Genomic DNA, 15,020 nt, shown 5'->3' with positions numbered 1-15,020 from the left:
CACTGAGTGCTGGAAAGGTTGCATGGAAAGGTTGCACACATGTACGCTCATCAGCGCCACTCTCTGGAAAAGCCGAACTTCTGGGTCCTGGCACGCATGTGCACACTGGTTTTCTGCACTGCCGCACGTGCAGAGAACTGATTGTTGCGTGTGCATGCTCATGAGAAACCCAGAAAACAAACAGGCAAGGCTGCATGTGCCGGGCGACATGGCTTCACGTGCCACTTTGGGCATGCGTGCCATAGGTTCACCATCACGGGGCTTAACAACTGCACAATTCGCTTAACTGCAGTGATTCACTTAACAACAATGACAAAAAAAGGTGGAAAAATCAGATGCGATTCACTTTAATAACTGCCTTGCTTAGCAACAGAAATTCTGATGCCAGTTGTGGTCGTAACTGGAGGACCAAAGTAATGCAACAGAAATATAGCAACCTTAAAAGACAGAATGCAATGAAATTCTTTAAAGAAAATCTGTGCTGCCATTTTATATTTTAAGAAACCCAAAGCTTGTGTAACTATCAAATGATCAAGTAGTAATATGCATCCAGTGAAACTTGGCCAAAATAGAGTGAATTAAAAACACATGCTAAACCTCAACAAAGTAGTCATGGTTAAAAATTAATCAAATTTCATAAGCTGTTCAAATGCAGCTTCTAGTTGTTTAATGAATCTGGTTTAAACGTTTTTATGCCACCTTCCCAGAAATATAAATGTTACAGTCACCTCAATTGACTCACTTCTTTGTCTGTCAGGATCAGACACCTAACACCTACCTACACTGTCTTTCAATCTCTCTCACTTAACCAGCAGACAGTAAATCAGAGAAACCAACCTTCACTTCCTTACTGCTGTTTTTCAAACCACTTTCCTTGCTCTTACCTGCATCCTTCATCCTAACCTCACCATCTCCATTTCTCCAGCTGGCCACCTGCATCCAAACCACCCCAACTTGTATTTGGAAGACTAAATACAGCTGGTTCGGACCAGTTTGCCCGAACTGGTAGTGGCGAAATGCGGGTGGGGTGGGGGTGGAGAAGGACGTTTTGGAGCCAGCCACCCACCCAAAACATTCTATGTAACCTCCTTTTCAATGCTGTGTGCTTGTGTGCATGCCACGCATGTGAGCAAAGCACATGCGTGGAAGGCTGCACATATGCACAGAAGGCTCGCATGCACATGATGCAAGCATGCATGCATACTCACAGTGGCGAACCAGTGGTAAGTGAATCTGTCCACTAAAGACCCACCTATACCTACAGGTTCACAGGGCCTGCTGTCCCCCCCCTCCCTGAAAAAAAACAGCTCTTCTGGCACCACATTGGGGGGGGGGGGAAGTCAGTGGTTAGCCTGAGTCATTTCTAGTCATCTGTGGTATCTCACCAAAATTAAATGTTCTTTCTTTATTGATTTAAATACCTGGGAATGGACATGGAAGCCCATGAGGCTTCTGCAATTCCTTGATATTTAGCAAAAGTGGTTAATGACATGAAACTGTATACGTTTCCTCACTTTAGTGCCTACAAACAATTGGGTTCCCCTGTGCAGAAGGCAAGATGTGTCTTTCAGATGCTGTCCAAATAAGCAATTGCTCCTACTGTTGAGGCTTTTAATACCAAAGCCACTGTAGGTAGTTTTATCTTCTAAACATTTTTTCCTATTATTTCTTTTACATTAAATGCTTAAAATGATATATGGCTATATATCCATACGAGGCTAAATGTGTACGTGTTAATTTTGGTTACGGTAGGTTTTTTTTCCCCTGTCTTAAAATCTGAGATGCAAAAAGTGGGATAATTCATAACCAAATTAAGCACTAAGCATCTGGATCTATCTAAAATTATAGGCAGCCTGGAATAACAATATATATGGTAGAACGGGGGAATAGTTGATGAAGATTGGAAAGTTTTATCTGAAAAATCCAGTAAAACAGTGACAATTTGTATTCACACAGCATCCCAAGTCATGAATTAGTTAACCATGGTTTATTGCATAGCTGAGTTCAGCTAACATTACATCAGAACAAAAAAGTTACGACTTGGAATAATGTGTAAATCCACCTGGTCATGGCAGCTGCAGCATCCAGCTACAGCAAGATTGTAAAATTGAAGTTTGGTTTAAAAGTGGTTTATCGAATAAACCATTGTGATAAGTTTAAACAACACACATTGCCAGGGTTCATGTATTATGCAAAGCCAAAATCAGGTAACTTACATAATGCAAACGTGAATTTAGTCACTATCAGTGGTTATTATTCTTATAGTACAGTACTTTTCCTGCTTTGTTTTCTAAATATTTATGAAACTGTACAATAAAGGAAAAACAAAATTATACTATAGCAATTGATCATCAATGAAAAATAGAGAACTTTGTCTATCTGAACATTGCTGCTTATCTTTTTGTCTAAAATGCCCTCCCCCCCCTTTAATTTATGCCTTATTGGTGGATTTTATTTTAGTCTCTGCTTTTTCTGTAAAATGGTTGTTTGGTGATATGTCAAGTATGATGTCAAGTTTCTATATTTTGAGGAAAAAAATGAATAATCATTGAATGGAATTTTTTCTTTCTGTCCTTCCTCTTGCAGCCAAAGTACCCTCAAAATATGCATGAGAGGATCCCCTGAATTCATTTTCCAAAGTGATTTTTGGAACTGATGTCTTACTTCCTGCCCACAATTTGATCTTTGTCTCATTTTCTACTTGGATTCTATTTTAGTATCTCCTGACTCCCTTACCAGAACAGAAGAACAAAATTTGTAAGTTTCTGCAGGATTGTCCCATTTAGAATGTAGCTCCTGGACTGAACCTTTTTCTTAAGGGACTGCCCTCATGAGACTCAGCCCCTAGCAAGCAATGTCAGAGTTTATAAATGTAATAAGATAAATGGACAGCCACTACCTTTCCTTGAACAAAAGTGTAAATCCCAAGTTGCCTCAATTTCTTTGTCCTTGGGGCCCTCTGGTGCTCAGAGAGCAAATAGCTGAATAACCATAGTTGAAGATACTCAAAGCACAGCTGCAAACATTCAGACGCTTGCTAAATGACAGTACCCAAAACTCTTGGTTATTTTTTAATGATTGGCCCCATTTCCCCCACGCAGACATGGAAGCCCTAGTCTAGAGTGATGACATAACATGAAACTATGAAAGAGAAATGGGATATTTCAATCTCCTTGAAGCCATGCTGAGAAAAAGAGTGCAGTCTAGTGTAACAAAGAGAAAGACCAAGGGAGATAAGATAATTGTCTTCCAGTACTTGAGGGGCTGTCACAGAGAAGAGGAGGTTGACCTATTCTCCAAGCCACCAGAGGGCAGGACAAGAAATAACAGATGGATGATCATTAAAGAAAGGTCTAACCTAGAACGAAGGATTTTTTTTCTGACAGCGAGAACAATTAATGAGTGGAGTTGTCAAACTCTGTAAGATGGAGACCGACAGGCGTGCAAAAGAGGCCATGCTTGAATCTCAGCATTGCACTTACCACCTTACAGGAACCTTATAGATGCTGTTCTTAGCAAACCCAGGTAATTTAATTGATTGGCTAAACAGTTAACTAGGGGTAGGTGTACCACACCAGAGAGAACCTTGATGATGGGGTTATCCGCTCAGTGGAGTCCAAACCTGTGGCAATTCTGAGGGTCATGTCTCTCCACATCTTGCCCTATTTCTTTTGAGTTTTTCTATGCTGGGATTGGTAGGGCAGCAATGAGAGAACAAGAGAAAATAAAGAGGGAGAAGAGGGAGCTAAATTGGCACAGAGAGGAAATGCTGCAGATTCTACCCATCTCTAGCTTCACTCATCGTCAGATCAATTTTAATGAACCATCTGTGATATACAGTACATAGGAGGGAGGAAATAGGCCATCTTGTTTATTCAAGAATATTGTTATTCTGGTTAACCATTTGGAGGCAAGGCAATATCTCTTAACCAATTTGCAACTGTATATTTTAGGAATGTAACATGTTCTTAAGCTGATAGACCATATTTTTCAGTTTAGACAAAATGGAAAACTTTGTCTTAGTAGATCATCCTAGGCAAAAAGAAGAATAAGGTGGTCATATGTATCACTTGTTTGTGCTAGCCTGGCCTGATTTCTAGAGTTAAGTAGAATTTTCAAGGGATCATTTCAAATTTCAGTAAGGAACCAAAAGGTTTTTAGTAAGAAGCAACATTTATATCCAAGTTCAAAGCTCCATTATTGGATATATGCATTTTTCTACTACCACCCCCCATGTCCCAACACAGCAATACCATCCTCTTGTTTGCTTCACATATTATAATATGCTGTAATTTGTTTGGTTTAGTATGTTTTCATATATTCACTATTGGCTAGATAGATCTGGTCTTAAGACTTTGAATGTCAGCCCTTTTGAGACTCTCTAAAAGGCAATAGAATGGATAGATGTGCTCGCTTATTTCTGAAAGAGAATGGAGAAAATTAAGCTTCAATTTTGTGCCTCTTTCTGTGTTCATCCTAACACTGTTTCCTCCCCTGTTTGGCTGTTCATCTCCTTCTCCCATATACTTGCTCTTCTCTATTACCTCCTGCTTATTCCCCATTTCTATGTTCTCTTTTGGGTTGGGATTTATTTTATTTTTTTGTCCATAACTTCAGTCCATCCCTTTCCCCTGCCTATATACAGGCATTGTTCTTAACCCAAGTTCCCTTCACTGCCTATCTACTCTCTTGATCGTGGAGTTTGCTAGGTAATATATTCACTCAGCCCAGTCTTTCTCATGTGAATTTTGTGAAAATTGCATTTCTGTGTTGGCTTCTCTTTACTTTTAGGGGAAAAAATGTAGGATATAGGTGCAAAATAAATCCCCTTCCCTTCAACCTTTCATGGAAAAAAATCACCTTTCTGGGACATTTTCTGTTTACAAAGATCAAATATGGTAACATTAGAGCAGGTAAGTATGTTCTATGACCTCTGCTTTTATCGATATTTATTTAATTAATCATGGTTAAAGAAAGCATACCTGACTACAATACACAGATCCATTATTGTGTGTGTGTGTGTTTTATGTCTGCAGTTCCTGTCAATATTCCTGATTCCTATTAGCCTTGGGAATTAATGTTAGCCTGTCTGGAAAGTTTCAATAAATGATGCTAGATTTAGCCAAGCAGAATCCGCATCTATTAGTTTCACAACATGCCTGTCACTGAAAGTCACACCATATTTCCGATAGAGCTTTAATACATGCAACTTTGATAGGAATAGAGTCGCCCCATAAAATTAAGTCACAAACAAGATCTTTGCACCTTGTGCTGCAATATCCAATCATTGAGTATACATATCACCATCCCGGCATTTAAAAAAAATAAAACTCTGGGAAAGTATGAAGACATACTATTTTGGAAAGCAGAGATTTTATGTCTCTTGAACAGCAAATCATGATTTAAGGACACACGGATGAAGTGTCTCCTATACTGTCCATTTTTTGTTTGGCTTCAATAAATCCTGCAAACAACCTTGATAAAGATAAAAGGAAATAAATGCTCATAAGAAATCATAATGCTTTGTTTTAGCCTAAGGATTTTTGCTTATGATAATGGAATTACAGATTAGGTCAAGAAATCCTCTAAATTTGTACACACTGAGACCAGATTCGTGCTAAATCGTAATCCCATGTTAATTAAAGCCTAATTATTATATTCACAAAATATTAAGGTACTAAAATATTAAAGAGAAACAATACCTGAAATAATGTACTAATATTAGGTGCTTTCAAAATGTTTCAGACTTTGAGGTCTGTTAATTTAAAACAAAACAAAACACCAGAGTCCTTATTTTAAAAAGCATAGCTTTAATAATAGAGAAATGGCTTTGCTCAAGTAAGCATTTTTCCTGACAGCTCGTGTAATTCTATCAGAGTCTCAGAGAAGCCTACAGTTCTTCAGAGTGGATTTGTAAAAACCCTGCACTACATTAATGGCTTCCATAGGGCGTGACCCGTCAAAAGCGCGGACGACAAAAGCGCGATCGACAAAATCGCGCCTTTGACGTCATCACAGCGCGACGAAAAAGATCGAAAAATTCAAATAAAAATTAATAAAAATTAAATTAAAGCAAGCCGATTCACATAAAGGTAAGGGTTAGGGTTAGGGTTAGGGTTAGGGTAAGGGTAAGGGTTAGGGTTAGCTTTAGAGCGTTAGCGTTAGCGTTAGGGTTAGGATAAGGGTTAGCGTTACGTTTTTCGTTACTTTAACGGTTAGGTTTAGGGTTAGGTTTAGGGTTAGGTTAAGAGTTAGGGTTAGGGTTAGGTTTAGGGTTAGGTTTGGGGGGGTTAGGGGAAGGTTTTAGCTTTATTTTTACATTTTTTCGATCTTTTTCGTCGCGCTGTGATGACGTCACAGCGCGCTTTTGTCGAGCGCGATTTTGTCCTACGCGCTTTTGTGGTGGAACCTCCATAGGGCACTAAACATGGCTGCATTCTGACAACCGATTGGACCAAAGAGTTTTTGCTCAGCCCTGCATGTTGAGTCATGAATATTTTCCATTCACATATAAATCTATGGCATGCAGTGAAGACTGCATGCCATAGATTGGGCTAAATTAACTGATGAGAGCCAGGAGTAAGATACCTTGTGGGAATAAAGTAACTTGTCATGTCAGTAGGACAGTACAGCGAGATAAATGATGGTAGTGACTTCCTGGAAGTATTGCTTAAACCCCTCATTGTTCTGCAATATTTTTTTTAAAGTGTGCTTTTCTATAAAGGAGTAGAACTTTTCATAAGGAAAATGGCATTTAGGAAAGAGGAACTCATTTCTCTTTAATATTTTATTATCTGTCTATTACTAACCTCGAACATGAAACAGAATTTGATTCAGAGTGCATATTGGCAGGAACTTACTAAATTAGCTGTTCCCAAATAAATATGCAAAGAGGAGCGCAATTCTTCATCAGTAATTGCACTTCTCATTCACTGATTGCACTTCTGAGATTTTTGTGATGCGGTTCATTAAATAAGAGGTATACAAAAAGGAAAACAGTAAGAAAACATCATCTTCCTACATTGTTTTTGCAGGTGCAGGATCTGCTTTGCAGATCAAGGAACGCATTTTCAGTAAAACAGTAAGAAAAAGTGCACAACAATATATCCTAGTGATATAGTAGGCAAAATTGAAACTAAAATCTAAAAATGCTGATATTTGGAAAAGGATATACTGATTTTATGAACTGACTTTTTTAAAAAGTTAGAAATCGAATAAATTTAAGACTAAAACAAAAATCCACAGCTAGCTTGGACCCTGGCTGTTTCCTAAGCTATTCTTTGTAAGGATAGAAATATAAAAATGCAGATATAAATGACCGTCTTGAGTTACATTCATAAAGCACTCAAATTGTAGTTTTTTATCCATGGTTTATTGACTAAGCAATGGTTTTCATAAATGCTAAGCCACAATAGCTGGGTTGACAATACACCATGTGTTCTCAAACTCTGAGTTGCAACCTTCCAAGTGATCATCAATAAATTTTAGAGAAATTTGGAGAGAGAGAGATTATACACAGAAACCAGGAATGTTATTAGACGTTCTGCTCTACCTGGATGAACTAATAGGTTTAGGTTTAGGTTTTTAGGTTTATTAGATTTATATGCCGCCCTTCTCCCAAGGACTCAGGTCGGCGTATAAATCTAAAGAAACACATAATACAAAAGTTTAAAAAAATTAAATAGAATATCCCAAACAAACCCAATTAGAATTAACAATAACATTTTTAAAAAAAATTCGAATTAAAATTAACAATGATCAATAATTTATTTTGTTTTGTTCAGGCCAGGTTGGCTTGCTGGAAAAGCCAACTTTTTAGGGCGCGTCGGAAGGACCGGAGGTCAGGGATTATACGAAGCTCCAGGGGCAGCTCATTCCAGAGGGAAGGCGCTCCCACAGAGAAGGCTCTCCCCTTGGGGGTCACTAGCCGACACTGTCTGGCCAACGGTACCCTGAGGAGGCCAACTCTGTGGGGTCGCACTGGACAGTGGGAGACTACCGGTGGCAGTAGGTGGTCTCGCAGGTATCCTGGGCCTAAGCCATGGAGCACTTTAAAGGTCATAATTAGTACCTTGAATCGCACCCAGAAGACAACCGGCAACCAGTGCAGGCCGCCTAAAAGGGGTGTAACATGGGAGCACCTAGGTGTCCCCATGATAACCCGCACAGCCGCATTCTGGACCAGCTGAAGCCTCCAGGTGCTCTTCAAGGGCAGCCCCATGTAGAGAGTGTTACAGTAGTCCAGGCGAGAAAGGACGAGGGCATGAGTGACTGTGCACAGAGCATCCTGATCCAGGAAGGGGCGCAACTGACGTACCAGGCGAACCTGGTAAAAGGCCCCCTTGGTCACGGCCGTCAGGTGTTCTTCTAAACTAGGCCGGGTATCCAGGAGGACACCCAGATTGCGGGCCCTCTCTGAAGGGGCTAAAATTTCTCCCCCTATCATCAAAGATGGAACAAGATGCACAAATCGGGATGATGGAAACCACAGCCACTCAGTCTTGGAGAGATTGAACTTGAGCCTATTCCTCCCCATCCAGATCCGCACAGCCTCCAGGCATCAGGACATCACGTCGAGGGCATCGTTTGGGTGGTTTGGGGTAGAGATGAAAAGTTGAGTATCATCAACATATTGATGATACTGTATCCCAAAACTACGGATAATCTCACCCAGTGGTTTTATATATATATAGATGGCTAGTCCAAGCAAATTTACATTGAGTTCTAACACAACTGATTTTGCCTGTTGCCTGGAAGAGCTGATAGCCAAGCCATAATTTTCTGTAGATTGGTGGTTTAAATAGCTGATATCAGTCCAAATTAAATGTTTTTTTTAAAGTGAAAATACAGTCTCAAAAATAAAATAAAACTAAGGTTGGTGCCATTGTGCCCAACAAAGTTGTGAGCTCTATAGTTCTTTTGTTTTATGAATTTATCAATTTAGTAATAGTATGTGGTATCTTTTTTGCCCGGCCCTAATACAATGAAATCAGCTTTATTAATGGGTAATAGCTCCATGCAATTTGACAACTCTTGCACTAAACCAGAAATAAATCTCATAAGGGGATAGTTTGTGAATTCATTTTGGGGTTTCTGTTTTTCCTCCTATTTATTTGTTAACAGGTGACTGGTATGAACAGACTAGATTAATGGGAGTTGAAAGCCAGATACCTGGAACATATCAGATTGGGCAAAATCTAACTAAACATGATGTTAAATGCTCCCTTTATAATGCATGGCACTTTTAAATACACATAGCTCTCTCTGTGTGTGTGTCTTTCATCGCATGCTGAAGCTTACTATGGTTACTGCATGCAGAGAGAGAAGTACTTTAAGTCTTCTTTTTTGTTGTTTTTTGTGTGATATGATAGCTATTCGGATCTTTCTCTACTATCATACTGTGACTGTTCACAGCTAAAATGACAGCTTCTGCCAAAAAGCATCTTCTGCAATATGGCCCTTGTTCAGTGAAAAGATTTAAAAAAATTTTTTTTTCTAAAATGTCTTCTAAAAATGTATTTATTTATATGTTCATTCAATTTATATGAATGTGGGAGCCATGGATGCATTTTGCCTTTTCTTCAGTAATAAAGCAACAAACAGTACAGTTCCTTACCTTGAGCTAGATAATTGCTCAACTTCTTTCCAGGAGAGTCTTGACATTTTTGTGTTTTGTTCCGTACCCTACCAGTAATGGAACAACTTTGAGACTTCCTCCACATCAAGGTTTCTCAATCTCAGCCACATTAAAATATGTGGACTTCAATTCTGTGAATTCTCCATCTAGTGCTGGTTGGGGAATTCTGGGTGTTGAAGTCCACACATCTAAAAGTGTCTGAGGTTGAGAAACACTGACCTAGATATGCTATTAAAATACATTGTTTTATTGTTCTTGCACTGATATCATGTGTCATCACTATTATTAATACTCAAAGCATTTATGGTATTAAAGCTACCAGTAACAGTGTGTAAAGTCTAGGAAACACTGCAATTGTGCTGTTGAATCATCTGTCATTGTCCACTTGGCTTCATGGAGAGTTCTTTTTTCTTTGACAGGTGTTTTTTTTGTTATTATCTTTGTTCTTGATGTGTTTTATTCAACCACAGCAATATCTGGTGACTCAGAAAAAAGCTCTATGAGTCTCTGAGGTCATGGTCAAGAGGGCATGATCTGGTGTGTATTATCAAACAAGGAACAGATATCAAAATTTAGTCCCAAATTTTTTTTTCCCAGTCAACAACACTTCTCCATCGTCTTAAACAAGTGCCTGAAAATGCTTGAAATTGGACTTTCTCAAACTGCATGTTCATCCTTTGAGCTATGTTTCCCTCCACCTTGTAAAGTATTTGTCTGTCTGAAATTGGAGGAGCAACAACATAGGGCAAACCATGTCCTTTTGGGCTAATTAATAGCCTTTCGGGCTAGTATCAAAAGTAGGGCAGTCATTCCAGGTCTTGTTACACTTTCTGGGACATTACGTGCTGCTTGCTTCCAGATTACATGGGCCTTGGGGCCAGCTGGAACTGGGACATAGAGCATGAAAAGTCAGAGAAGGAGAGTGGGGTGGAGGTGGGAGAGATGAGAGGGAAACTGATTGGCATGTGACCGGGATGAGCTTGGGACGGGGCTTTTATACCTGCCACCTTTATGGGGAGAGCACAGGAGAGGAAAAAGTCGGGGGAAATAGAACAAAACAGAGGCACAATCAGAACAAAAGGAAGAAACCTAAAAGATAAAAGGAAATGGAAGGGCCGGATTATTTCTTTCCAAGCTTTTTAAAAAAATAATTGCCATAAATCTGAAATGTGCTAGACTAATCAAATGATATTTTATATATGTTTTGAGCACTATGTGTCTGAACAAGTTTTTTATAAACTGCTTGGAAAGCATACTTGAATACATGCAAACCGCTTTTTCTTTCTCCTATATGCTTGTGTGAATCTATTACTGTGAGACCAGGTGGCTGATAGTCATACCTTGCACAATGTGAAAAGCTCATTACATGCACACATATGTTGACAGCTTGCTGTATTGAAGTAGCAGTTGCTACCATTCCCTGGAGACTTTTCCAGTGTTCAGCACACCATGTTTGTCAGCCTTCTCCCAGTCATGTACTTCTTAGTTGGCTGGATTTGATGGACCTTGTAGTCTGTTACACCTGGAAAGCACCAGACTGTGAAAGGCTGATTTAGTTACTTAGCATTATCTCAATTAACATAGAAGCTAGACTTACTGATCTCAGATCCTTTTTTCCTCTCATTGTTGCATAGTTGTAAAATAGGAAATTCCCATTCCCTGGTACTGAGCAGAGAATAGAGAGTCACAATCTAGGAAACTCCTTAAGGAGGAAACCCAATCTGCCTCCTACACAGAGTAAGATGTGGGTGGGTGACATAATTAGCATTCACCCCAGGCCTGCAAAACAGCATGGATGACCTTGCTGTGCCTTTATTTTTTTAATCGACATAATATTTAGTATTTGTGCTTATTTATGAAAGTATAAAGGATGACTTTGTACTAGACTTGCCCAAGGTTTTATTTAGGTGTGAATGGGTGTTTTGCTCTGGGACTATTTGATTTAAATTTTTTGTTAGCATTGCAGCCTGTGAAGATGTCACAAGTAAGTGTGTACAAGTGTATTTTAGAAGACTCCATCTTATAGCTCTGGAATGGGGAGGCTATCATTGTATATGTTCTTAGGTCCCACCTGCTGTTTGTAATATATCCCTTGTTGCTCTCCTCCATGGAAAAATCTTTATCTTTCTTCTCTCCTCATCCTTGCAGTGCAGCCAGTGATGGTGCCCAGCACCTCTGACGATGCCCCAGAGCCCCGAATCAAGTGCGGAGGAGGAGGAGCACTTCTCCCAGTGCCCCGAGGGGGAGTCGGGCTCGGAGAGCTCCCACGAGGGGCCCAGCCCCCCAGCCAGTCCTGCTAACCCTGCCCACAATTGCTCCATGTCAGTACCTGAAGACGCTCACTTCAGTATGATGGTCTTCCGAATTGGTATTCCTGATTTGCACCAGACGGTAAGGAACCACAGGGAAAGGAGGGAGGGGAGGGCGAAAGCTGAAAGACTGTAGGAGGCACCCTGAGCTTTGAAGGTGCGGTGGAAAATTTTATTTGCTGATTTCCCCCCCAGCAATTTATGACTTTTTGACCATTTTGATCTGTCTCGGAACTAAACAAGGTCAAGCACAGTGGGTACTTGGATGGGGACTATGAAGGTAGGGGGTATCAAGTTATAGAATTAAATTGCATAATTTAAAAAAAAAATGGAAGAAGGCAATTGCAAGCCACTAGAATCAAACCTATTTCAAATGATATGTAGTTTTTCTACTTCTTGAGTCACCTGGAATATTATAATCATTTATGATCTTCGTGTCATTTATAGGCATTGGAATATAAAAGTAACAGGTCCCTGACCCAAGGTTTTTACTATTCACAAGGGAGTGTAAGCAAAAGGAGGACTCTATTTTTGTGTCAGATTACTGAAACTAATTTGTATTCCAGTAGATCATGATGTTATGCAATTGTGCCCAGTTTTACGGAATTATTCCTTGAATCAAAAGCATCCCTTTTAAACCAGGGCGCCCTGCTCGCTATATTTCTTCGTCTTTCAGAGTGCTGCTGCACACAGCATGAGCTTATTAAGGGCGGGTAAAAATCTGCAGTAGGTTTTGGGGCAGGAATGTGTGTAGCATCAGGTGACTTTGTCTTTAAATCATTCATTCTGCTATAGGGAAGGGTGGCACAAGAAATATGGACAGACAAAAGAAGATTAAACTTCCATTTTTAGTCTCTCACCAAGTCCACCACTGTCCTTTGAGGAGTAATTAATGCAGAACTGAATTCACCCTGAGCTCAGCAATAAAAGGAACATACTACTTTTTTGCTTCATTAGCAATAAAACAAGGACACTGCCACAACTGCCTGTACTTTCATCCAGCAGTTCTTTGATATGGAGAGACAACTGCAGATCTAGGCAAAGCATGCTTCCCTTCCCCTCCTCTCCCCTTCCAGTTTTTTTGCACAGCTGCCCTCACCATCTCTGAGAATCTGAGAAATGCTTTGCTTTCATTATGTGCAACTGCATGTGCTGATATGAGTTGCTATGAAATTCTCCATAGTCTTCCATATATACATATCCTGGATTATCCCATCTTCTTATAAGAGATTGTGAGCTGATAAGTGATGGTGCAAACTCCAAGAAAAGGTAGTTGAGTGAAATTAGGATTAGAGTTAGAGTCATGTGAAAAAAAATATAATAGGAGGAGACAATTAGATCCTGATTATCATTTCTTCTTTTTAAAGCACAGTTTGATTTTTTTATTAAGAGTTTAAAATATAATTATACACTAGAGGCTTTTTTTTCCTGGCATGAGGCTCTCTCTCTCTCTATTTTTTCTTTGAATTCCAGAAATTGTAACTTGCTGTAATCAGAATTAGGAGTAAGTTGGAGAAGAATTTATAAGAGCCTGTGATGTTTGTTACTTTCAGAAGGAATTCATTATAATGAGCTGATCACACAACCTTTAGAGAGCCTTAAATCAATCTCTATTGTATTGCAGTCCATTTTCTCAATCTGTCTTTTTTTCAGTCAAATTAACTACCCCTCTAACCTCTCTGTGTCCTTAATCTCAGTGTAAAGATCCATATGCATTGGGTCTTCAATCTAAACCAAGACTCAATCCCAGAAGGTATAATGCCAAAACTAAGATTATGAGAGATAAGAACTGCCTAAGCACATATTGCGCCTTTCAGTCACCATAGGGTAGACATAGTAGATTTCCTATTTGAAATTGAGGAATTATCTTTGCAAATAAAACTCAAGGTGTATTACCTGGGCTTCTCTTTTGGAAAAAAATAAAGCACAAGAAACACAATGTTGGACAGCTATTTTGGATAGAGATCTTGGACGGCTATCAGGACGCTAATTATCCAGCAGACCTTAGCACATTAGCTTTTCTTCATAAGCATAATTGAGTTTTAAGAGCTGTTATTTTTATTTCCTGCAATGCCACTTTGAGATGTTTGGAGAAGTGATATGGTAGCTATCATCTCCAGTCATTCACAGCTGCTGCTAGCCGCCATAATTGAAGACCCAACATCGAAGAGGGTTCATCTAGTTACTAGTAGATATCATATGAAACCAGGGGAGAAAGTTATATACTACTGCTATTTATCAAACATGCCATATAAACTTAGTAATTAATGATTGTCATTTTCCTCAGCAAACTAAGAACATACAGATTGGTTTCAGAGAGTACAGAATCTATCAACCATTGTATAAGTGAAAGATTTGTGGCTTCTGTTCTGTAATTCATTAATAGCTGTGTAAAATAATTTATGTTCTCTTTCATTTAACCCAATTAATTTCTCTGTTCTTTAACACTGTGTTCTAAATAGACTTCATAATGCATAGAATGCTTCTACTATATATCAGTGTGTGTGTTTGTAAAATATAAACATATCCACCAGGTTGTGGCCACACAGAAATACCAAATATGTTGGTCAGTGTCACTTTGGAAAAGACAGACCCACGGGTTATATTCTTTCTACCCATCCAGAAATGTTTAGTGTCTCTTTAAACCAATGCCCTGCCAATGTTCAATTTGGGCCCCACTTCTATTCATGGGGCAACCATGGAAACCGTTGCTAGAGATCACAAATTGTCGTGGCCATGGAAACAAGGATAGAGTTGCCAGCATGTGTCTTACTGATTGTCCCTTCTTACCTTCCCCTGCTCCCCAGTTCTGACCCTGGATGTCTGAGCACTGAGAGAAGGAGATATAAATTGCAAGGAAAGTTGTAAAGAGAAACCACATCTTGATACTATGGTGTATCAAGAAATCGACAGAAAGGATAAAATGCATAGGGAGCAAAAGGCAGGAATGTCCAGTCCTGTTTCATTCAAGTATATATTTTTGCCAAAATCCTATAATTCATAATATATACCAGGTTTTCCAAATTAGGCACCTTCTGGATGTACAAAACCATCAAAAGATCAATCATCCACAG

General features: G+C 39.3%; 1 protein-coding gene across 1 annotated transcript in view; it reads left to right on the top strand.

Moving 5' to 3' along the window:
- The window catches only part of SHANK1 (SH3 and multiple ankyrin repeat domains 1), a 98,596-nt gene that overhangs the window by 14,495 nt on the left and 69,081 nt on the right, over window positions 1-15,020 (top strand). The window contains exon 2 of the mRNA XM_087713687.1: window positions 11,786-12,028. Coding sequence (XP_087569813.1) covers window positions 11,819-12,028 — 210 coding nt within the window. The 5' untranslated portion in view covers window positions 11,786-11,818. The remainder of the gene's footprint in view (window positions 1-11,785; window positions 12,029-15,020) is intronic.

This window comes from Thamnophis sirtalis, unplaced genomic scaffold (genome assembly GCF_051295495.1).
Source record: "Thamnophis sirtalis isolate CommonGarterSnake01/CBP01778 unplaced genomic scaffold, rThaSir2_p1.2 scaffold_4, whole genome shotgun sequence".
Lineage (NCBI taxonomy): Eukaryota > Metazoa > Chordata > Lepidosauria > Squamata > Natricidae > Thamnophis > Thamnophis sirtalis.
This window is presented reverse-complemented; position numbering and strand designations above follow the sequence as displayed.